This window comes from Watersipora subatra, chromosome 4 (assembly GCF_963576615.1).
Source record: "Watersipora subatra chromosome 4, tzWatSuba1.1, whole genome shotgun sequence".
Lineage (NCBI taxonomy): Eukaryota > Metazoa > Bryozoa > Gymnolaemata > Cheilostomatida > Watersiporidae > Watersipora > Watersipora subatra.
In genome coordinates this window covers 5,360,997-5,385,656 of record NC_088711.1, presented here as the reverse complement: position 1 = coordinate 5,385,656, position 24,660 = coordinate 5,360,997, and the positions used below count along the sequence as shown (strand labels likewise).

Here is a 24,660-nt window from a genome sequence, read left to right as displayed (position 1 = left end):
AAGTATTGCTGGCAAACATTGTTATTTTGAGACCACCGATAGCAACTTGAGTTTTGGTTGTATTCATTTAGTCCTCATTACTTAAGTATAGCAAATCCGCTGCATAGCAAATCCTTCAGCTTTCTTTTTCTCGGCCCCACTCAACATTATTCACAATCTCTTCTATACCTATATATTTTGGATGTACCTATACAGCCAAGCGGTTGTTAAAATACTCTTGAAGACTGGCAACAAAACCACTTGATTTATGACAGATTTACAACAAGACAGATTTGAAACGAATAATAAAAAAGTGTTGAAAATTATTACAAGTTGATAAAGTAGGCATGAGGCTAAAATTGAGGGAACTGTAAAAACATGCTTATTTCAAGGTGTTACTGTGGTTATCATAGTTTAATGTAAACTTTTGCAGGTTTGCTGAACGGTTCGAAAGATAATAGTTTGTTAGAATGTCATTAGAGGAAATTGATGTAGACATGAACTATCACAACCAAGGTTATGACAGCTTTCCTGATATAGAAAAAAATTTGCTTTTCGAGCTTTCAGTTGTTTCTCCTGCGAAGTCATCTGATGAGATGCCATCCCCTCCTCGACTATCAAGTCTAAACATACTTTTGGATAATATGAAGGTTTTTCTGCGGGTCAGACCATTGAAAGAAGCTGAGAAAAATGATGATGAGGTAATGTATCATGCATTTTGCATATCAGAGTTGTGATTTATTTCTTAATTTCCGATTATTACATGAATATGGTAGGTTTTGTGCATTGTATTTTATTTTACTTCACGCTAATACTTATGTTTGCATGTAAGACAGTTCTCATGATTCAAATATGTTTTCAAGGGTTGTTTCGCCATCGACGGTTCAACAGTAGAATTGAGTGCACCCAAGAACTCGAAAGCATTTTTACACAGAGGTGGCAAAGATCTGCATTCGTTCAAGTTCAATCAAATATATGATGAGTTCATATCACAAAATGTGCTCTTTGAAAATGGAATGCTTTCAACCATGAAAGAGTTCATAGATGGTCAAAACAGCTTGGTTTTTGCTTACGGTGTTACAAACTCCGGCAAAACACATACTATGTTAGGTGAGTCATATATGAATATCAACAGCCATTGTGTTACTAAGGTCTCTCTTTGAACACTCTTGGATGACAACACAAATTCATGAATAATGATCTAAAATGGAATAAATATTTACTAACAGTAAGCTACCAGACAAGACCTAGTAAAATATACTAACAGTAAGCTATCACACAAAACATAGTAACATATACTAACAGTAAGCTATCACACAAGACATAGTAATATATACTAACAGTGAGCTATCACACAAGACATAGTAATATATATACTAACAGTAAGCTATAACACAAGACATAGTAATATATACTAACAGTAAGCTATCACACAAGACATAGTAATATATATTAACAGTAAGCTATCACACAAGACATAGTAATATATATTAACAGTAAGCTATCACACAAGACATAGTAATATATACTAACAGTAAACCCGGTGATGTCAAGAAGCCCAGAATTTCCTCCATTTTCAATCAAATACTCTGCATGTGGGTGTTTATGAGGCTGGCTTTCAGGAACCTGACAGAGTTTTAAAATTAAGTTCTTTCAATGACCTGGCGAAAGGCACAGAGCTTGTGCCTTAGAAGTTTGAATGAAATCAGCCAAAAAAATCATGAAAAGCATACTATTACGCGGACACACATGTTCTCTGTGTCTTCCGCCACACACGCACACCATGACAAAGTGGGATTTATTAATATAGTTACCGTATATACCCACATATAAGCCTCTCTCGCCTATACTTCAGCCTTAACGAACCACCACTGAAATCAGGTAATTTATAAAAACTCGCATATAAGCTGACCCTATAAATCGTAATACGCCGTACGTATCTATCAGAGGAAAAGATTGCCTTTTTCAAGCTTAGTACAAAATGTTTCTGTTTGGTGAGTAGTTGTGTAATTAGCGTATCGTGTTTCAGCTTAATGGAATGAAAACAATCATCTGTTTGCGTTGAGCCAATGGAAATCATGTTTGCATCTCACGTTGACTTTAGTTTCGCTTTTTGAAAACACATTTTGCTAGCTAATTGTTTTTTTCGATGATCCGAAGCATTACAGCTACGAAAGTTTCACAAGTTGTAGATCAATGGACTTCCTATGATTATCTATTGGGCAATATTAGTAGTGACGGTATTTATGTTAATAGTAATAATAATGTCGTAAACTATAATAATAGTGGTAACTCCTCTGACTCGGAACATCTCCACCATGACAGTAAGAAGCGGACAAAAAAGAGCCCAAGAGTAGCATCAGATGATGTACAATTTTACGATAATTAATTTAATCAAATGTTATGACAATTTACGATGCCCCAATGTCAAATATTTTATTTACCGAATTTTATTAAATTTTATTTGGTAGTGAAAGAGCTAATGATAGTGATAACCACTATTGTTTTGCTATATTTTATTAATAAAATTCAGTTAATAAAGCTTCCGAGTTGTAGTTGTTAAAATTAGGTTAGCATAATGTCATTTTATTTGTTTTCAATCAGAGTTGCCTGTGTGGCAAATGGCTAAAAAAATCGCAATCCTGACTGTGGTTGATAGTGGCAGTGAGAGGGTTAACATACACTATTAATCCAGTCAACGTAATATTATTGCCTTATTTTACTACAAATATGTCATGGTTCAAGGTTCTCATAAGGATCCAGGGATTATTCCTCGGGCACTGAATACCGTATTTAACAGCATTGGTGACCAACAGAACGACCAGTCTGATTTGAAGCCTCAGTTCTATTGTCAAGTGGAGAAGCTCTCTACCAGTGACATGGCTATTGCTGCCAAGCATAAGACAATGATTCTCAACACTGCTTCGGTATGCAACCCTAAACTGGTCATACAATTTGTTTTGAGGTACAGATGTGATTGAAGTCGATTACACTGGCTTCACTAAACTTGCTCAACTAGTGTGAACTCAATTTTATAATAAAATATTTTGATCTAATATTGAATGAAGTTAGAAACTGACAGGTAATGCTGATAAAAATGTCTAATATTCATGGTAGGATGTATACTTAAATTAGACCCCATACAGCTGACAACTACGGATTGTCTTGCTGTTAGCCAGAAAATGACAATCTGTAACAATTTTATTAACTGCTAATAATATAGTATGTATACGCGTAGTATTGGTAATTAATATTTTACACTCTTATGGCTCAGTGCATGTATTAAAGTTTTGAATCTATATATAAATATCAGTGTTTGTTTTTGTTTCTATGCCTACCTCCATTTATAGCGATTAAAATCCAGCAGTGGAAAATACACTTTGCGTAGGATTTTAGCTCGTGACATTCAAATCGTAAGTCTACGAACAAGCGCGCCTAACCACTAGGCTAAGCCATTCTTCTAATTGTTTTTATAATTATTTCTAACGCTCTTACATATAGGTATATCCTTATCACGATTGCGCATGCTAAATGTGCACTTTTTATTAGTAATTAATATTTCCTTCTATTATTGTTGTTTTTAAAGAGATTTTAAAAACTCATCTTTCCACCACTACTTATTTTTTTATTTAGTAATTTTTGGATGTGCCGTTAAACTCCTTTCGGTTTGAGTAAATATGTAAAAGCTAAATACTTTGCAAATGAACAAATGTATAATCTGAGGCAAGAATTGCCTCTACATTCTCTCTTGATTTGGTCAGATAAAGACAGTCTGTCTCATTTTTCTGTTAGGACCTGTATCGAGAGGTACCAGTATCGTCCATCAAAACTTTGAATACAATAAGCTTCTGCTGTAACACTGAACTTTTTTATACAAATGGCTCAATGTATTCATAGTTTATTTTTTGCACAAAAACACTTTTCTCATGAAGAATAAAATTTAGAATGGTAAACGTTGTATATGTTAAACAGAAATAACTTTTCTGCTCAAATACTTTTTTATTATCCGGACAACGTTGAGCATTTATCTATTACTATATACGAGTATAGACTAGAAATATTATTATATATATATTACTAATATTATATAATATTACATATTATATACCAGAAATTTATATAGACTAGAAGTTCTCCTGTCATACAGCCCACGACCAAAGTGATATTGGAAAAAAAGAAAGGGTACTGATGGTTGAGAAATGCAATATTAGCAGTCAAATGGCACTGCAATGCAATAGGAGAACTGCAATTGTAGCTGTAATATACTGGGTGTTATTATGTACAACAAACAGCAATAATGAAAGGAAAAGATTATATGTTTATATCTCTCTCTTGCAATAGGAGAAGTGCAATATTAGAAGTAAAATGGCAAGCTGCTGTGTAATATACACAGTTTGAAAGTTGGTTGTGTTGAATGTAGAATGATTTTGACAGCGATCTGTAACAGAAATCACACATTAGCATTAACGTCTGTCTGGAAGCTTTTTGCAAACGGGAGCAAAATTAAAAAATGGGTCATGATCACAGACGCCACGGTTAATTATGTCGGATGTGTGAAATTTAGAGTTATCTACACTAGCAGGAGAAAATTTTCAGTTATTTTGCAAAAAAATTTTGATTCTAGCTTAATTACAGCAGATTTTATGGTAAATAAACTGAATGCGTGTTTACCATTAGTGTGAAAACATTGTTCTGAGAAAACTGGTGTTAAAGTTTGAGAAATGAAAACCAATGAAATGTAAACAATTTTGTTTACATTTAAAAACGTCATAGCAACCAATATCAAGAAGTTGTGATATTTATTTAGATTTCTGAATTTATATTCAAAAAATTATGCTGAATTTAAAAATCTAAACAGATTTTAGTTGGTTGTCATAGAAATACCTGTATATCTATAAGAAAATGTTAGCCTATTACTTAATTTTGCAGATAATCAAAACAGCTTGGCAGTACCGCGATATTGGGCACAGCCGTAATATCATCTACAAAATCTTTGGAAAAATAGTAACAGTAACATATTGCACACCATCGGTCACTTTATACTTTGAGCTTGTAAATTCGAATAATTATTTTTATAATTAAATCTTATAAAATCAAATAAGTAAATCGAATAATAAAATCGGCAAAAAAGAAATGATAACCTTTCAGTACTTCTATGTTAATTACAGAAACCTTCGCAAATGGACAATGCCATAGACTGGTGAAATGTGCAAGTTTTTCTCGTGAAATGCGCACGGTTAATGGTTCTACTCTCTGCCGCACGGCTTTATCGGCGATTGTTTGCCAGTCTTAATTTTGATTAAAAAAGGCTTGTCAGGTTTTAATGGCGATTTTAGGCCAAATTAATCTGTCTAGTTATGTATTATTTGATCAGATGAGTAAGTTTTAGGATATTGTCTCAACTTTTCAAAGACTTGGTAACATATTTAAATAGGTTTATGTGTTTTGTATCATTATTATACTTAAACGACTCTACACAAAAATGGTTAAGTTTTTTTGATGGGATTTCGCCACAAGGGTTTGGTTACGGCCGTGGACGAATAATTTTTCAGGAGTTGTGTGTGCATATGCATTTATTATGAAGCTCCAAAACACAAGCAACGTGAGTGTTTTGGAACACTCACTTTTTGAACGTTTTGAACACTCACTGTTTTTGAACACTCACGTTGCTCGTGTTTGGTCGTGGGAAGAATTATCATTTCCATAACTACGCTGTTTGTATAGACTGATCCTTAATGGTACACTCAACTAATTTTGAAAGTCTTATGATCATTCTAGGTGAGATTAACATTATTAGCAATGAGTTGTGTCAGCCACTAGACAGATAGTTAATAGTTATGATACTCACTATTGACGGCAGCATGAACCGCTCCAACATGAAACAAAAGAAAAATAAAAATTGATGTTAGTTAGTTACCCATACACAGTAGGTGTTTACAAAGTTTTACTACTCTGCAAAGCATGCCTTGAAATGATGGATAAATAGGCCTAGCGAAAAATTGTGCTAACATGTCACTGTGTCGGCAGCACACAATGCTCTTAACTCCAGCGATACTGTCTGACTAGCATGCTAAATGCTGAATCGCATGTCATACCACCATTATTTGAGTATGCGCTATTGTCGTGTCTCTACCTAATGTTGTAGAAAGCCATTGACTCTTCAGATCTTCACAGCTCGTGGGATTCGCTGGCCTCTAAGTCCTCCATAGGCGAGAGCCTCATTGATGGTAAGGTTATTTGTTATAGGATTTATAGCACCGAGGCTAAATGAACTGCTTATAACCCATTTTTTGTCACTAAGGCTCTTGTAGTTTCAACGGAGAAGTATCCTCAGCCCTCATATTCTTTCATGACTGTTTTGCCGCTCGGAACGATAAAGACTTAAGTTCACATACAGTAGCCCTATAACATGTACCTCCTTTTATGCAAGTCCACTTATTGTACAGAATTTCTAAAACAGTTTTTGATTTGTAATACGTAAGAAGACTCCATAAATAGTGAAGCGTTTAGACGGTGTAAGTTCTCAAACTTTGTTTAAATAATGAGAATCTAAGTCTTAAAATATCGTTGTCTCCCTTGCCACACTTGAGAGAGAAAACAATGCAAAGGGGTATGTTTATAATATACTCGTAACCTGACAGAATGCCGTGAGAGCTCGTCAGATGTGTCGATATAACGCAGATAATAGCTAGCTGCACAATTATTCAGAAATACCCGAAAGCAGTCGATTGGTGCAGGTATTAGAGGGTCGGTTTACCAGCTGAATGTCATGAGTTAGAGTCTTGTTAAAAGCGATCTTTATCCTAACGCTGGTTTAGACAAACACACCAACAGACAAACACCGTTATTACTATAGTGAATATTTTTTGTTTTTGCTTTAAACATGTCTACAATTTTTTTCACAGCATAGAGCCTGCTAAGGAAATAGAGCCTGCTAAGGAAAAGCGAAAAAATCGATTTAAATTGATATTGAGGGTGTGTGTTCCTCTTGAAATGAAAAATTTCAAGAGGAAATTTTCAATCATGAACCTTAAACTGAATTAATATGATGAAAAAGAGAAAAGTTGTCGATAAAAACCAATATTACAACAGCTACTGTACACTTACTAAATTGAAAAGTCTTGTTTTGTTTTTCCTTTTAGTACATAGTACTAAAAGGTACTATAGTACCATAGTACTATAGTACCTTGGTACTATAGTACTATGGTACTATAGTACCATAGTACTATAGTAGCCATAGTACTATAGCTCTTGAAATAGTAATTATTAATTGTTTCTTCTATATACACTTTCTTTCTTTGCAGCATAGATCCTGTTGTGGAGAAAAGTGGAAAAGTCGATTTAAAATGATATTGAGGGTGTGTGTTCCTCATGAAATGTAAAGTTACCGTAATCATGAAATGTAAAGTTACCGTAATCATGAAATGTAAAGTTAACGTAATCATGAACCTTAAAACTAAATTAATGTATGTTTTTCTTTTTTTCAAAAAGAAAACATACATGTATCTTACTGTGAACGGTATTTATTTACTTTGTAGGAATCTCTAATGTATATGGTAGCTCATAAGATGTGATTATTTCCTCCATGATATTGATAGCCTGTGATAACAGTATTTGACCGCCTTAAAGTTAAATATTACCATCATCTAGGATTTGATGGGGAGTCAGGCATCAGCTTCAGCAGTGGTGAAAACTTGAAGTTTTCTATTTGGGTCTCTTTTGCTGAGATCTACAATGAACAGATATATGATCTCTTGGAGCCACCTTCTAAACTTAAGCAAAAAACCATGACACTGAGAGAGGATAAAAATGGAAATCCTTATATTAAAGGTTTGTGTTTTTCGCTGATGTTTTCTTTATAGATAACGTAATGCAGTTTTTAGGAAGACATCTACTGACAGTTGCATTTTGAGACAACCTAATGCAATGCCCAACGGGGTGTGTCAGCCACTAGATGCATGTAAAGTCAAAATAGTCAATCTCTCAAGGCCGCTAGCATCGAGGAAACTCAATTATCAGCCACAGATAACTTTCAAAATGTTCATAGTTAAAATTTATTTTCAAAGTTTTTGATAATATGGTACAAAATTTCTCCTAAATTCACTATTCTGATTCTCAAAAGTTTTATCTGTCAAAGCTTGGGTCCCTCTCTGTAAAATGCTGTCAAGGATGAACAACTGTGGTAGAAATAAGATACTGAGCTAGTGTTGTTGTCATACATGCTTAAGATAAAAGAATAAATGTGACAAATGATTTTTGTTCTAGATCAACTGAAAATAAACATGAACAACTGAGACCTTTTATTTGTTCTTGCATAAACTTGCAGAGGTCACAACTGCAACTGCGGTTTTGCGAAAATCTCAAGCTGTGACAAAATTGGCATTGAATTACATGTTAGCGTATGCCTTTACAACAAAATATCTGTGTATATGCAATTGACAATTAAATACAATTTTTGTCCAATTTTTTTTATATGAATAAGCATGAAAATATGAGTATAAACAGCATATGCATGATGAATATTAGCATATATATGTGACATTGACTGGGCAACCTTGTAAATCTGAGTCATGTCCAAGTGTCATCTGCTGAAGAAGCCGTAAAGGTTCTGACATTTGGCCAGAGAAGTCTTCAATACGTCTGTACTAAACTAAACGAGAGCTCGAGTCGCAGTCATTGTATCTTCAATGTGAAGATTGTACGTGTGGCTGACATGCCTGACCCATGCAGGGTGCAGATGAGCCAGTGAGTCACATGCTATTATTTTGCAGCATGCATAATTGCCTTATCTGTTCTTTCAGAGGTTCTCAAATCATGTCAACATTTGCTCTGCAAGGATGTCACAGTGCTAGGACTTTACCACGTTGAACATGTGCATCAGACTTTAACATGTTGAACATGTGCATCAGACTGGACCATGTTGATCATGTGCATCAGACTGGACCATGTTGAACATGTACATCAGACTGGACTATGTTGAACATGTGCATTAGACTGGACCATGTTGAACATGTGCATCAGACTCGACCATGTTGAACATGTGCATCAGACTGGACTATGTTGAACATGTACATCAAACTTGACCATGTTGAATATGTGCATCATACTGGACCATGTTGAACATGTGCATCAGACTTGACCATGTTGAACATGTGCATCAGACTTGACCATGTTGAACATGTGCATAAGACTTGACCATGTTGAACATGTGCATCAGACTGGACCATGTTGAACATGTACATCATACTGGACCATGATGAACATGTGCATCAGACTGGACCATGTTGAACATGTGCATCAGACTGGACCATGTTTAATAGTCAACGTATGAACGTATGAGCGTTGAACGTTGAATGTATGATTACTTTTATTAGTTGTGCTATATATATTTCTTTAGCAGGATGCTGTACCATGGTTACACTTGCGCTGTCCTAGCTACACAGTTAAATTATTAACAGGTGTTTTGTTTCTTAGTTATTTATATATATAGGGAATGTATGATGATCGATTCAAGGCTGATGCTTTCATTTGTCTAAATTTGATTTTCATTATTCTATCCATTATTTTTTACTTTTAATAGCAGTTGCAGTGTTTTTGTTACGCGGCTCATGTCATGCACACAGGTTGAGTTTCTGTGACTTAGCTGGATCAGAGCGCTATACTCAAATGAGAAGTGAAGGAAAACGTCTGAAGGAGGCAGGAAACATTAACACATCTCTTCTGACTCTTGGGCGCTGCATTCAGTTACTTAGAGAGAATCAACTTGGCAAGTAAGTCACTACCTTTACTTTTTCTCCAGCGGCTGGAAGATTATGGCTGGCTAGCGGCTCATTCCTTGCAGATTGTTTGGGGATATGGCTGAAAGCCTTTTTATGTTTGCCTACCCTTCAACGCAACTTGCTCATTTGTGACAAAACAAGCTTTTGTAATTTTGATGACCGCGCCTTATTTGCTATTTTAAAAATAGCTGGTCAAATTACTTTTAGGTTGGGTAGCCCATGATTTTCCTCACATGCCAAAATTAATTTGCATTTTGTGCTTTGTTTTACTTTTTTGGTAAAAAATTTGCAAATGTGTTCTAATATTTTAGCGTTTATTCTATAAGGTCACTGTTATTGATTTATTGTTAGTTTTCTCTCATTGCCAGCCGATTCTTTATATACATATAATAGATGTTTTGCAAAAGTCATAGATGTGTTTCGAAAGTCTATATGGTGTTTTTCATATGTATTGTAGTATATAACAGAGGTGTATTGTAGTATATAACAGAGGTGTATTGTATTATATAACAGAGGTGTATTGTAGTATATAGCAGAGGTGTATTGTAGTCTATAACAGAGGTTTATTGTAGTCTATAACAGAGGTGTATTGTAGTATATAACAGAGGTGTATTGCAGTATATAACAGAAGTGTATTGTAGTATACAACAGAGGTGTATCGTAGTATACAACAGAGGTGTATTGTAGGACAGCGAAAGTCGTGCCTTTCAGGGAGAGCAAACTCACTCGACTCTTTCAGACATTCTTCTCTGGTAAAGGACGCGCTTGTATGTTTGTCAATATCTGTCCAGCGGCAAGCTGCTTTGATGAAAACCTTCAGGTGCTCAAGTTCTCCGCCATCGGTATGTGTTTCTAATCATTCCTGATTTTTGTTAGTGTGAGCAAAAATAATATCTTTGGCTGTTGAATTGTTGACATCATTGTCACAAGTTGCTCATTCAAACTATTCTCATTTTTTATTCTGTCAATTCTGATATAAATATAGAGATGCGCCGATTCCGTTATAGATATAGTAGCCTGTCTTGACAAGCTGTTGTTTTTGCGTAGTTGTCCCCCCGTCGAGCGGCGAGTGTTGTTGCTCGCCGCTCGACGGGGGGACAACTACGCAAAAACAACAGCTTGTCAAGACAGGCTATAGATATAGGTAATGACATTGATATGGATTTACAGTAGACATGTTTTTGTAATCAGAGAAACACCCAACCTTGCACGACAACAATAATAAATTAAGTTAGCTTTTATTTAGAATTAGTAGATCTGTGTCCGTTTTTTATCTTCGTCGCGAATGTAGAGCATCAGGTGAAATGCTTTTATAACCCGAGGTTGTCAACTCAGTTGTGCATCCGCTGCACAATATGGAGCTGCCACAACTAAGAACACTAGCTCTGCAAATTGATAGTTTTGCTGACCAGAACTTAGCAGGTGTTATAGAAGCCCTCGAACTCATTTGAAATACTCTTCAGGGGTATCAGATGTTTCTTTCCCGTCGTTTTTGGAGTATTATCAATAGTTTTAGTTAATCGAGGAATGTTGGCTAGATTAATTTATTTTGTGTGCCGCTTCATTCACAACATAGCTAACAGTTCTTAGGGGTACTGTTCGCTAGTGCTAAATGCTAGAGCTTCATTCACTCACCACTTTATCTTTGCCATTGCCTTGATACAGCTCGGCGACTCAAGGTCGTAGCAGATAAGGCTGCTTCTCTGGTACTGAGCAAGGCCAAGACTGATGTATTGCTCGTCCTTGAGCAGTCCACCAATGACTGTAGAGAGGCGATACGGTGGAAAGAAACAGGTGAGTAGAAGGTCCATGTACACTACATGCTTCCTTTGGGTTCTCATAATGTTTGGTTATTTACAGCAATGGTTTCATGCTTGGCATTTATGTTGCAGAGGAGCTGGAAGTCACAGAAGAACAAGAAGGTTCGATATTTTTTATCGATTTTCTTTACTGTTTGGAATCTGCTGTCTCTTGTACTACGAAACTTAACGCTTACCAAAGAGTAGCAGACAAGCCTAATATAGTTATTTATTGTCGGTTGGGAGTTGTTATACCCTTCTATCATTCCTGCTGTAGTAGATAAGGAGTTGCTTATGGACGTAAAATGATGGCTATATCCATCATGTTAGCACTATTCTTCGGGATGGACCACCTTCATCAGGTCGTTGTGGTCCAGCCAGAAGTCTGGAGGCAATTAATGCTTGATTGCATTGCTACTGCAGAAGCATCGGTTGAGCAGTACAAAGAGTGGCTGGCAACTCTAAAACAGGCACTTATCGACACAAATGAGCTCCTTAAGGAAGAGAGGAGGGCAAGTACGCTACTAGAATCACGATTAAGAACTGAGATTGCGCAAGAAATGATGCAGCATTTTACAGAGGTGGAGTGCAGTGACCAGTAAGTTGCTCTTGAATTGATCGGTATGAGATGGCATGTAGCCTGCTTGATGGCCAGAAAACATTGATCGATCTTTTAATGTAGATATGTCATGAGAATACGTGTATGTAGTAGTGTCATGTGCCACTTGCCAACTGTTTCTGCAAGCCTTGTGTTTGACATTGAAAGTAAGTTGGCGACTCTAGCACTAGGTCATGTACTCTGTTATACAGAGAGCAGCTTGTTGCCACCCGTCAGAGAATGAAAGATGCGATGAAACCGAGGGTTCATATCATCAATTCAGCTATCGAGAAATCAGCTCCAGACAACTCAAAAACTGAAGGAGATTTGAAACCAATACAGGTATCTGGAGATGCTTGCAGAAATAATCTAGATATTGCAGGTGTGGTGATTGAGTCAATCCACTGTGCTTGTTTGCCATTTCAGATAAAGCTTGAGCATACGAATGATGAGCTGGACGCTGCCAAAAAGGAACTGGAACTAATGCAAAAAGTCACAAAATGTGATCCCATTGATGTGCAGGTGAGAAATTATCTTCTGAGCTGACAACTTGAAGTGCATTGGCGACTTTAATTACACCGCTGCAGCTTCGAGTCAAACTTCATTTGAATTTGCTGACAAGTATTATAAATTTGAGCAAATATTGTCTCGACATACAAAGTAATATACCCCTTACAATATCCAAAGCTCAACAAACATGTTGATAAACAGCTATGCAAATTATTATAAATTATTATAAACTATTAACTTTCATAAATTTGAGCAAATACCATCCACGCATTCTCACGCGTTCCCACGCGTTCCTACGGGTTCCCACGCGTTCCCACCCTTTTATTATTCACGTGTTCCCACACCTTTATTATTTACATGTTCTCACATCTTTATTATTTACATGTTCGCACACCTTTATTATTCACATGTTCTCACACCTTTATTCACATGCTCTCACACTTTTATTCACATGTTCTCACACCTTTATTCACATGTTCTTACACCTTTTTTCAAATGTTCTCACACCTTTATTCAAATGTTCTCACACCTTTATTAAAATGTTCTCACACCTTTATTCAAATGTTCTCACACCTTTATTCAAATGTTCTCACACCTTTATTCAAATGTTCTCACACCTTTATTCAAATGTTTTCACACCTTTATTCAAATGTTTTCACACCTTTGTTCAAATGTTTTCACACCTTTATTCAAATGTTCTTCTACCTTTATTCAAATGTTCTTCTACCTTTATTCACTTGTTCCACACTTTTATTCACTTGTTCCACACTTTTATTCACTTGTTCCACACTTTTATTCACTTGTTTAACACTTTTATTCACTTGTTTAACACTTTTATTCACTTGTTTAACACTTTTATTCACTTGTTTAACACTTTTATTCACTTGTTCCACACTTTTATTCACTTGTTCCCACACTTTTATTCACTTGTTCCCACACTTGTATTCACATGCTCCACACTTTTATTCACATGCTCCACACTTTTATTCATTTGTTCCACACTTTTATTCACTTGTTCCACACTTTTATTCACTTGTTCCATACTTTTATTCACTTGCTCCACACTTTTATTCACATGCTCCCACACCTTTATTCACTTGTTCCACACTTTTATTCACATGTTCCACACTTTTATTCACTTGTTCCACACTTTTATTCACATTCTCCCAAGGTAAAGTAGCAATAAACTTCTCTTACCAAGTCTTTACATTTCAAATTTTTCATAACTCAATACGTGTTATGTATTTTTAATGCTCAGTACATCAAGTATGGCAATTATCTACTATATAAACGGCAATCGTTGTCTGTGTGTGTGATTGATTGATTGTGAGTCCGCCTTATAGAGTACCGTACTTTTCCGACTATTAGCCGCTACTAGATATCTAGGGCGCGTTAACGGGATTCTCCGGTTAGTACACGCCCCTACTATACATAACCTACGGTATTCATAGTTTTACACAGAGCACGTCATATCTGGTTAGCGCGCCTCTTTACGGCGCCCAACGACATTGGCGCGTTCGGAACAGCAAAATCGCGGCCGTTTGAGAAAGCACCGTTCTGAGTTCGGCAGCCTATACAGCTATACAAATGTACTAATCATTAAATAAAATAGATTAATGAATAGTAATTTACATGCGATTAATATTTACTGCCAACGTGTAATGAGAAGGTCACACAAATGTTGATTTCTTGCGGTCATGGGAAAACGCAGTTCTCACCTACTACATTTCTACATAAAAAAAGGTAGGCATTTCTTAATCAATGTTGTATTGTCTATGAATTGCCACACTTCCACTACATAAACCTTTCACTTGCGTCCGTGTACAAATTTAGCTATCGGTCTACTGCCAGCCATTTTGCCGATATTGCTTAATATGTATACGATATTTTTTTCAATTTCAAACTCCATCTATACTGTTTGTTTTGGTTATATATTTTATTTTGCCAACATGTTAACAAGCAAAAGGCTTAACTGACAAATTAGAAACAATTCAAAGACGGGGGGTTCGATGGATTTTCAGACTCGGGCCTATGGATAGTGTCACAGAGTGCATGCGTGTAAATAACATCCAAGAACTAAAAGATAGAAGAGAAGATTTGGATTTGAAATTTTTAAAAAGAATTGAGTTTGGTCTATATGAACTAGACCTCAATAACTATATCTCTTTTAACCCATCCCACCAAACCCGTCATGGAGTAGTCCACCCACATTTTAGGATAGACCAATATAGGCACTCTTTTTATAATAGAATGGCACCGAATGTTGTGGGTCAGGGCGTTGATGACTCCCTCAGTTTTTAATACGATCTTAGTGTTGCAACAAATTAGGTTTTAGCGTTCTTATCAATCATTTTATCTCAAATTTTATGTTCATATAATGCCCTCGGGCGTATTGGACAGATTCGAATATATATAAGCACTGCTATACAAAAAATCGTTGTATCTATATTTTGTGCATTTTAATTATCTGTCATGTGTCATCAACATAAGTAATTATTTGTTTTTTAACTCGGACGCATTTAATGAACTCGCACAAAAAATCTTCGTTTTTAAGTTAGAAATTCTCGAACGAAGATTTAAAATTAAATTTTAGGCTAATTTTATAGAGAAATCTTTGGACAACACTGTCACTACTATAAAAGTCTTAAAGACCGTTGGTTATGTTATCAACGAATAATAAAATTCAGTTACTAGCAATTGCTGGTAAAGTTGCAAACTGTGTTTACGGCGGTCGACCATAGAAAACGCATAAATGAGTCTACTTCAGTGAAAGGGTTGGAAACGTTGGATTTGCCACTGTTTGTGATAGTAAACATGTTCACTTTGTTCTGAGTTACTTTTATTCTTTTCCAGCTACGAGTACTACAGCTACTACAGAACTTGCACGAGTGCTGCTACTGCGTTTTACCTACTAAATTTCTACATCGAAGAGGTTAGTATTGTTGTATGTTATTGCTATTTACTATGTTATTGCTATTACTGCTATTGCTATTTTAATTATGTGTAATCACAAAAATCTGAATCAGCTATGTCATCAACATAAGTAATTGTTTTCTAACTCGATGGCATTTTCAAAACTTACACAAAAATGGTTGTTTTAACCACTTCGGGTACAATTGCATAATCCAATTTCGCGTTCAGGTACAATTAAATCATGATGCTCTACAGATTATGACATGGGTCAACAAAAGTCATTTTAACCGTAGAAGCACTCACATTTTTACATAGAACACCTATACTTTTGGAAAGCAAAGAAAATTCTGTATCTGATCGTATTATCTTTATTTCAAAAATTAAAAATAATAAATATTGAAAGTAGCATGAAATAGCGGTTTTATTAAAATTCGTGTTCTACGAACATTTTTGACTAATAAGGGTAGCATGAAAATGTATAAAACTATATATAATAACAAACGATTAAAACATACTGTGTATACAATGCAATCTACAGTCTCTTCCATAGGTGTTAACTTATTTTCGCCACCACTTTACTGGAAGTCTGCCATTTCTATCGCTGAATTGAAGCCTATACGCATCAACTACTAACTACTACGCGTTGCTACTAACTGATCGAGATGTTGAACTTTGAACCCAAATTACTCGAAATTCTTTCATTTGACCATAGCTGTTTGACCAGTTCGATGTCTGCAAACATGTCTGAAGGTCATGCTTAGCTTTGTAGATAGAGTGTAACTGTAAGCAGGCTCTAAATATAGATGGATGAGTAATGCAACTACGCAAAGCCTAAAAACTGGCTAATGAACTTGAGAAGAATATACTCGAAGCCGCTATAGCGGTGCATGCACCCGAAGTGGTCAAGTTGGAAATTCTCAAACAAAGATTTAAAATTAAATTTTAGGCTAATTTTATAGAGAAATCTTTGAACAACACTGTCACTTCATACAAGTTTTAAAAATCGTTGGTTATGTTATTAACGAATAATAAAATTCAGTTACTAGCAATTGCTGGGAAAGTCGCAAAAATGTGTCTATGGCAGTCGACCATAGAAAACGCATGAGGGAGTCTACTTCAGTGAAAGGGTTGAAAACGTTGGATTTGCCACTGTTTGTGATAATAAACATGTTCATTTCCTTTCGCAGCTGAGTTACTTTTACTTTTTTTTTCAGCTACGAGAACTACAGAAACTACAGAACTCGCACGGGCACTCCGAGCTTGGCGATAGGCAGCGGTGAGAAGAAAGCGAGCAGCGTATATTACAAAAAGCACACCATCTCATTCAATGTTAGAAATGCTTGAAGCAGTACGATGCCTTCCAAAAAGCCTATTGCCCAAACGCAAAAACAGATTGATTCCCGTAGAGAGAGATCGAATTTGCGAAGCAGCAGCAAGACGAGCAGAAACTGCAGAACAAACGCAGCTACGCCCACAACGAAACGGAACTGCTGCTGCAGCTGCTAGAAGAGCAGAAACCGCCGAACAAACACGGGTACATCGAGAGCAGGCCAGAATAGATGCTGCAGCCGCTAGAAGTGCAGAGACTACTAGACCGACCCCAGCAGTAACTCAAACGGCTCAGAGCAGCCGCTACATCGGCCAGACGTGCAGAAACCTCCGAGCGGATGCAGCGGCGACAAGAACATGATGCACTAGCTACAACAGCTGCTCGGTGAACTGAATTTTCTGAGCAGATGAAACGGCGACAACAGCGAGATGTACTAACTACAGCAGCTGCTACCAGGCGCCGTGTATGGACAGAAAACTTCGCGCTTGACTACAGTCATGCAACACAGTATAGGGTTGAATTTTTTTTATGGGACGAATGTCCAAAAATGCTCCAGATGTAACGCCTTACGTTGAAAAGGCGAGAGGCCATATATGTAGATTATATAGTAGATTTTATTGATAATAAATTTTATCAACAACCGCATTACTGCTGCACAGTTTGTATATACCATGTCAAAACACAGGCTATAAACGAAGAACTGGTGAGTCATGATTAGTGTTTCAAGCATGCAGAAGTCTCAATTCAATAAAAGCTGGCGATAGCTAAGCGGTGCAACAGCAAAATATTCTCTAGAATTTCTTAAAATATGTAAAACTTTTCCATACTGCCAGTTTGAACGGCGTCAGTTTGCCTAGCAATGTCAATTTCATTATCAGTTCTGTGTACAAAATTAGGACAATGCCGATTTGAGTAGTTCGAGACTGATGCATTGTAGACTAGCTGTAAAACACATTGCATATCTCCAATGGGCTCTCCAACATTATTGACATGGACAACTGCATATGTGTATGCAGTCAGATCAGCACAAAAATTTCAGTAGATTGCATATTTGGAGTTGTTTTACGGTATGAAAGACAACTCTCAATAAAACTATTGCTTTACGTAAATCTGTTCCCGAACACGGGTAATGCAGCTAGTAATGTTTAATTCGTAGCACAAGTTCACGCATGCAGCAAATCAACCCTAACATTTGCAATTATTTGCTTTTGTTTTAGAGTTTTTATGTCTAAAGCTCAACAAAGCTTTAAAATGTTGTGATTCAGTTAATTAATAGTTTTGAATCCCCAAGATTTTGGTCCACCCAAAAACCAAAGAGCATATATTTTATTTGATGTAACTGAAACTTGAGTGTCAGTTACAAAGATGCTCTGGGTATGCTGTTGTTTTAGGATATGCTGTTGTTTCAGCTCTTTCCTTTCTTATTCGTTCGATTTCTAACATTTGTTAATCAAGTTACTTAACCTTTCCAATGCCATCTACATGTATGTACAAGTTTAGCTTTCAGCCTAATGTCAGCCATTTTACTGAAAATTGCCCATTTCGCTGCATGATATGTATACAACTTTTTCTATTTCAAACCACATATTTATTTCAAAGCTATGTGAAGCTTGGACCGCTATGAAGCTGTAACGATCCTTTACAATATTCCTTACTCCTACAAAACTATTACTTTCACCACTATCAGAGACAGTGTTGTCCATAGATATAGTAAACCCTAGATTGGCGAATAGTTATCATTACAATGGAGCAAAAGTGAGGCCTACAATTGGCTGTTGTTCTCACGACGTTACGTCACAGTGGTGTGCATCACGGCAACAGAGCCTTCAGCTGAGCAATGAGTTTAGTAGTGAAACCATGCTTGTCCTACTAGTTTGTAAGTCATAAACGTTACAATAAGACCAAATTCTTGGTAAAATGTCATCAGAGGAGACTACAACACCCCAGGTATGTGAACCCACAATAAAAATTTTAAATACTTTGTAAACCTAACCTTTACACGTGTACGATATCATTGGTTCACGTTGTAAAAAACTATTGGAAACAAACTATCAACTCAACTGAACATACGTGTCTTATCATGGTCTCATAACAATGAACATACTTTTCTATGATTATTCTGAGTTGAAAGTCAAGTGAATGAATGCTTGGGACTATCAAAAGAGTGTTTAGACTGATTACAACAACACATATTACAAACTTGTCTCTTAGCTGATAGGGTTGTAATCTAGTTTGGCATGATTGATCAAATGCCTTTTTTGTCTCATTCCAAGTAATGTGATGATATTCATTCTACTTCATGTATATATTGTTAATGTTTAGGCTAAGAAAAAGTCAAGCCCCAGCTGGTGCTGTGCCTAAAGATTATCATGCAATCCTGAGAAATGCCCTGATCTGGCGTTTCACCGCTTTCCAAACGAGAAACGAGCTGAAACCCGTAGTGCTTGGGTAAAGGTGGTGCGAAGACAGGATTGGACTCCAACATCCAGCTCTGTATTATGCAGTAGACATTTTCAGAAAGACCGCTACAAGGTTCCACCAGGTATTGGAAGAAAACCAAGGCTAAAATCTGACGCAATACCTACAATATTTACAGCTTATCCAACCTACCTTCAGCCAAAAGCTGTGAAAAGACGGACACCAACCATAAGAACAGAAAGCCTGCCAAAACTTGGAAGAACATTTCAGGCAATACCTGACCCTGAAAATACTACACCTGGTGATACTACTATCCATGATGGTGAGCAACCTGCAGCTTCTGACAATCAGGACATGCCTACAACGAGCTGCAGACGTGGTGGTAGACCTAAAAAGCATGCCGTCACACGTATCTCAATATTAAAAAGAAGAATCAAAACTCTACAGCAGAGTTATTGGTTTAATATCTATTTAGTCATTCTTTGTATTATCAATGATATAGAAGCTTCTAAATCATTGGTATTATCAATTACAATGTGTCTAAGATTCTTGCCTTTCTCATCCAAAGTCAGTTCCATGTATTATCAATATAATATGCAGTCTCACATGCACAAACTATGGAAAAATTGAGCAGTTTTTAGTGTTAAGTCAAAAGGAGTTCATAGATCGGCTGATTCACATTATCCATCGCCATTCTAACCTCTAGAAAAAAGAAATATTGTGGGTACTGAGTGTTGAAAGTGCAGTAGACATAGACTCTTTTATACTTTATAGTGCTCTTAGTTAGTCTTTCAGCAACCTCTCTGCATTCGTCCATGTCAAGTCATGTCCATTGTAGGTTTCTTTGACATTACACGATGGTTGGTATCACATTTTAGACTGAGATTATTTGTTCCAAAAAGAACTAAAGAATCATTGATTTCAAGTTTCATGACATATACATAGTTTAATCTACAGTATATAAACTATAGTATATATGCATACATATGCGTATGTATATATGCATACATATATACATATGCATACATATGTACATATGCATACATATGTACATATGCATACATATGTACATATGCATACATATGTACATACATAATATATATGTATGCATATCTACTATATAAATTGTTTACTCACCCCAGATACTCCGTATGGGTGGTAAATTCTGCTCTAACTCGGGTCTCCTACCAGAAACCTGGGAGTTTGAGCACTCGCCTCAAGATCTTAGCTGTTCCCAATAGCGCACTTTTCTGCAACTCACCTGAGTTGATTGCTGTTGGTATTTGGGTAAGCCACATTTTATGCGCCGGTGTTATTGCGCCCAGTGCCCCAATGACTACTGGGATTACCGTTGTTCTTACATTCCAGCATTTTTCAATCTTCTCTCCAAGAGGGAGATATTTCTCTACCTTTTCTTTTTCTTTGCTGGCTATATTGTAGTCATTGGGTACTGCTATATCTATTATAGTAGCCCTCTTGTTCTCTTTGTCTACCACCACTATATCTGGTTGGTTTGCTAGGACATGCTTGTCAGTTTGGATGTAGAAGTCCCAGAGGATCTTAGCGCGGTCATTTTCATTGACCTTACCAAGAGCTTCCCACCAGTGTTGTGGTTTACTAAGGCCATACTCATCACATAGACTTCTATACACAACACCTGCGACATGATTATGCCGCTCAGTGTATGCGTTTCCTGCTAGCTGCTTGCATCCACTGATGATGTGTTGGATGGGCTCAGGTGCATCTTTGCACAGTCTGCATTTAGGATCGTCTCTAGTGTGATAGATTTATGTTTGGAGTTGCCTTGTTGGGAGCACTTGCTCCTGGGCTGCCATGATTAGCGACTCTGTATTGGCCGTAAGGTTTCTTTTGTTCAGCCACATATATGTCTGGTGAAGATCGCCAACCTTAGATATTTGTTGGTGGTAAGCACCATGAAGAGGTTTCGTGTGCCAGTCAATTTCCTCATCATCAGGGCGTAGGTCCGTTGTAAGAGCAGCCGATTGAAATTCAGCTAGAAACTTATCTGAAGTGGCCATGGAAGCTGCATATGCTTTGATGCTTTGCTCCTCTTCCTTCACTGTCTGCTGTACACTTTTGAGTCCCCTACCGCCATCTTTCCTATCGAGATACAATCTAGTAGTATCAGATTTTGGGTGGAGTGCTCCATGCGTGGTCAGCAGTTTACGAGTTGCTATATCTGTTTCTTTGATGGCTTTCTCAGTCCACTTTATTATGCCTGCTGGATATCTTATTACTGGCAGTGCATAGGTATTTATCGCCATGACTTGGTTCTTGGTATTGAGCTGGTTCCGTAAGACCTGCCGAAGGCGTTTCTTGTATTCGGTAATGGTTTTGTGACGTACCTCGGCTTCGTGGTTGATGTTGCTTTGCATAATCCCCAAGTACTTGTACCCTTCTTCTATATCTTTGATGGTACTATTTGGCATTCTTAGGCCATCTGTGAGCATAGAATGGCCTTTCTTAAGAATTAGCCTTCCACATTTCTCAATACCAAAGGTCATTCCGATGTCCTTGCTGTATACCTGAGTGAGGTGTATTAGCGAATCAATGTCCCTTTCTTTGTTAGCGTACAGCTTGATGTCATCCATGTAGAAGAGGTGGTTTATTTTGGTGCCACTCTTAAACTGGTACCCATATTGAGTCTCTTCTAGCATATTGCTGAGAGAGTTTAGGCATATGCAGAAGAGCAGCGGTGATAAGGAGTCACCTTGATAGATGCCTCGCTTAATTTTTACATTCGCCAGTTTTTTGCCATTAGCCTCTAGTTCCATCTTCCATTTAGTCATTGACATCTTGATGAATGCCACAAGAGCAGGGTGAACATTGTACATACTGAGGCACTCAAGTATCCAACTATGGGGAATTGAGTCATAGGCCTTTTTGTAGTCAATCCAAGCCATGGCAAGATTGGTATGCCTTTTCCTGCTGTCTTGACAGACCGTCTGATCCACCAGTAACTGATGTTTGGCTCCTCGGGTGTTGCGCCCGATTCCTTCCTGAACACTGGTCATATAGTGACTCATGTGCTCTTCCAGTTTGTCTGCAACTATTCCTGAGAGCAGTTTCCAGGTGGTGGGCAAGCACGTTATTGGTCGATAGTTTTTGGGAATCGGCCCCTGCTTTCGATAATTTATCAGAAGTACAGTTCGTCCTTTGGTCAGCCATTCTGGATGGTCACCTTGTTCTATTAGACATTCCATCTGCTTAGCCATTCTAGTGTGAAGTGATGTCAATTTCTTTAACCAGAAGGCTTGAATCATGTCATGGCCAGGTGCTGCCCAGTTCTTCATACGCTGCACTCTGCATTTGATGTCCTCTTTGTTGATGGTGATTCCTTGCTGAGCCACAGTGTGTTGATGGCTCTCTTTAAGCCTCTTCAGCCAATTTGCAGTGGTGTTATGCGTAGTCTCTTTCTCCCAGATGTCCTTCCAGAACTTTGAAGTGCTAGATCGGGCAGGCTCAGACATTGGCCTCTGCAGTTCACCTTTGAACTGAGAATACACTCTAGATGAATTATTGATGAACAGTTTGTTCATTCTCTTGTTATCCCGCTCTTTGGTGTACCGCTTCAGCCGTGCCGAGAGTGCTACTAACTGCTGTTTGGCAGATTCTAGAGCTTCTATTGTGGCTTCCCTTTTTGGACGCTCCAAACTGTGGTTAGATCTCTCACTGAGCCTACTACCTTTCTTGCGCAAATCCTTGATCTTATTTTGTAGCCTCAGCTGCCAGGATGGAATGGCTTGAAGCCTTGTTGGCAGTGGCTTAATACCCATCTCCTCCAAAATGACGGTTGCTGTACTGTAGATTAGGGCATTAGTCTCACTGATTGATCCAGTTGAGATCGACTCCAGTGCCAAAATAATGTATTCTAACAGCTTCTTAGGTATGCCCTTGCTAACTCTTCGTAGTGGTACCCTGCTTCCATAATCATTAGCAGCTGGCATCTTGTTGATATTTTGCGCAAGCTCTTTCATCCTTGGGTCAAGGTCCAAGTGCATGTCTTCTTCAACCCGTGTGTCAACACATGATCGTGTATGTGTGAGTGTGACAGTGTGTGTTGATATGCATTCCTCGTGGGTCGAGGTTACCTGGGTGAACTGTTCCCTAATTTCATCTACCTAGTTCCGATATGAGGTGCCGCTTGATAATGTTACTCCTCTGAGCTACAAGTTGCTTAGCGGTTAGTGGCAATTCAGGGCGCATGTTTATCCACAGTTGACACATCCTTCTCATGTAGCCTCACTTTTGAGGTTCACTCATAAAGTAGTACTGCATGAGGTCCGTGTTATCAGTCGGAGTCCATTTTATCCGTTTTGAACCAGTAGCCCATTTTTTACTGCCTTGTCCTGGTTCAGCTACAGGCAGCGCGGACCTTGTTTGATCGGGCGACGTCTGGGCCGGCATGGCTTTGGTTATTGCACTCATCATAGAGGTTGTAGATATTATACAAGCAAGGGTCTTGTCTAAGGACCACCAGAAGGGTGCAGTTGTTGGGGTTTGAACCGAGGACCCAATGATCACGGTGCCGATACCTCACTAACTGCGCTATCTGTCCTATAGCGCAGTTGGTGAGTCCTATATATATATGCATATATATATGCATGCATATATATATGCATATATATATATGCATATATATATATGCATGCATATATGTATGTATATATAATGTATGTATATATAATGTATATATTCTTGTGTATGTATATATAATGTATGTATTCTTGTGTATGTATATATAATGTATGTATGCATGTGTATGTATATATAATGTATGTATGCATGTGTATGTATATATAATGTATGTATGCAAGTGTATGTAGGGTCAGCTTGAGTTCATCCATCTCACCCACCAGTGCATCGTACTCCCTCGTTCTGATCGATAGAAATCATGCTACCATATTGTATATACATCGTACTCCAGCGATATGTGAGATATACTACTAGCGATGTGTTGTAGAATTATCATTCCCTCTGATTAGCCACATCTTTGCATGCATTTATCTATTGTTAATTGTCATTTGTGTTTCCAGTCGTTTTTGTGAAGTTGACACCCTTGTGTTTTGACTGAATGTCTAGTTTTACTGATGCAAGGTGTCAATGTCACTTTAAGAACATTGTGTGATTCCCAATCAGATTGGTGTCATTATTAAATTCCGGTTTGCTCGCGAAGTTGGCAGTTTTAAGTTGGCTATATGTGCTCCCTTATTCATCGTATGTGAAAGATTCGTCATGTAATTATTAACCGAAGAATATGAGAGCATGAAAATATTAAAGCATGAGAGAACAACTGCTAATGAATAGCTGCAA

General features: G+C 37.4%; 1 protein-coding gene across 1 annotated transcript; it reads left to right on the top strand.

The window, feature by feature from the left end:
* Positions 1-449: 449 nt before the first annotated feature.
* Positions 450-23,116, top strand: LOC137393854 (kinesin-like protein KIF20A). Its single transcript, XM_068080565.1, has 15 exons — positions 450-680; positions 843-1,089; positions 2,725-2,906; positions 6,125-6,206; positions 7,630-7,809; positions 8,559-8,724; positions 9,603-9,749; positions 10,446-10,600; positions 11,424-11,552; positions 11,651-11,680; positions 11,981-12,155; positions 12,368-12,497; positions 12,582-12,677; positions 19,426-19,735; positions 23,067-23,116. Exons 1-15 carry the CDS (start codon positions 450-452, stop codon positions 23,114-23,116), a joined length of 2,310 nt encoding a protein of 769 aa, XP_067936666.1.
* Positions 23,117-24,660: the final 1,544 nt, after the last annotated feature.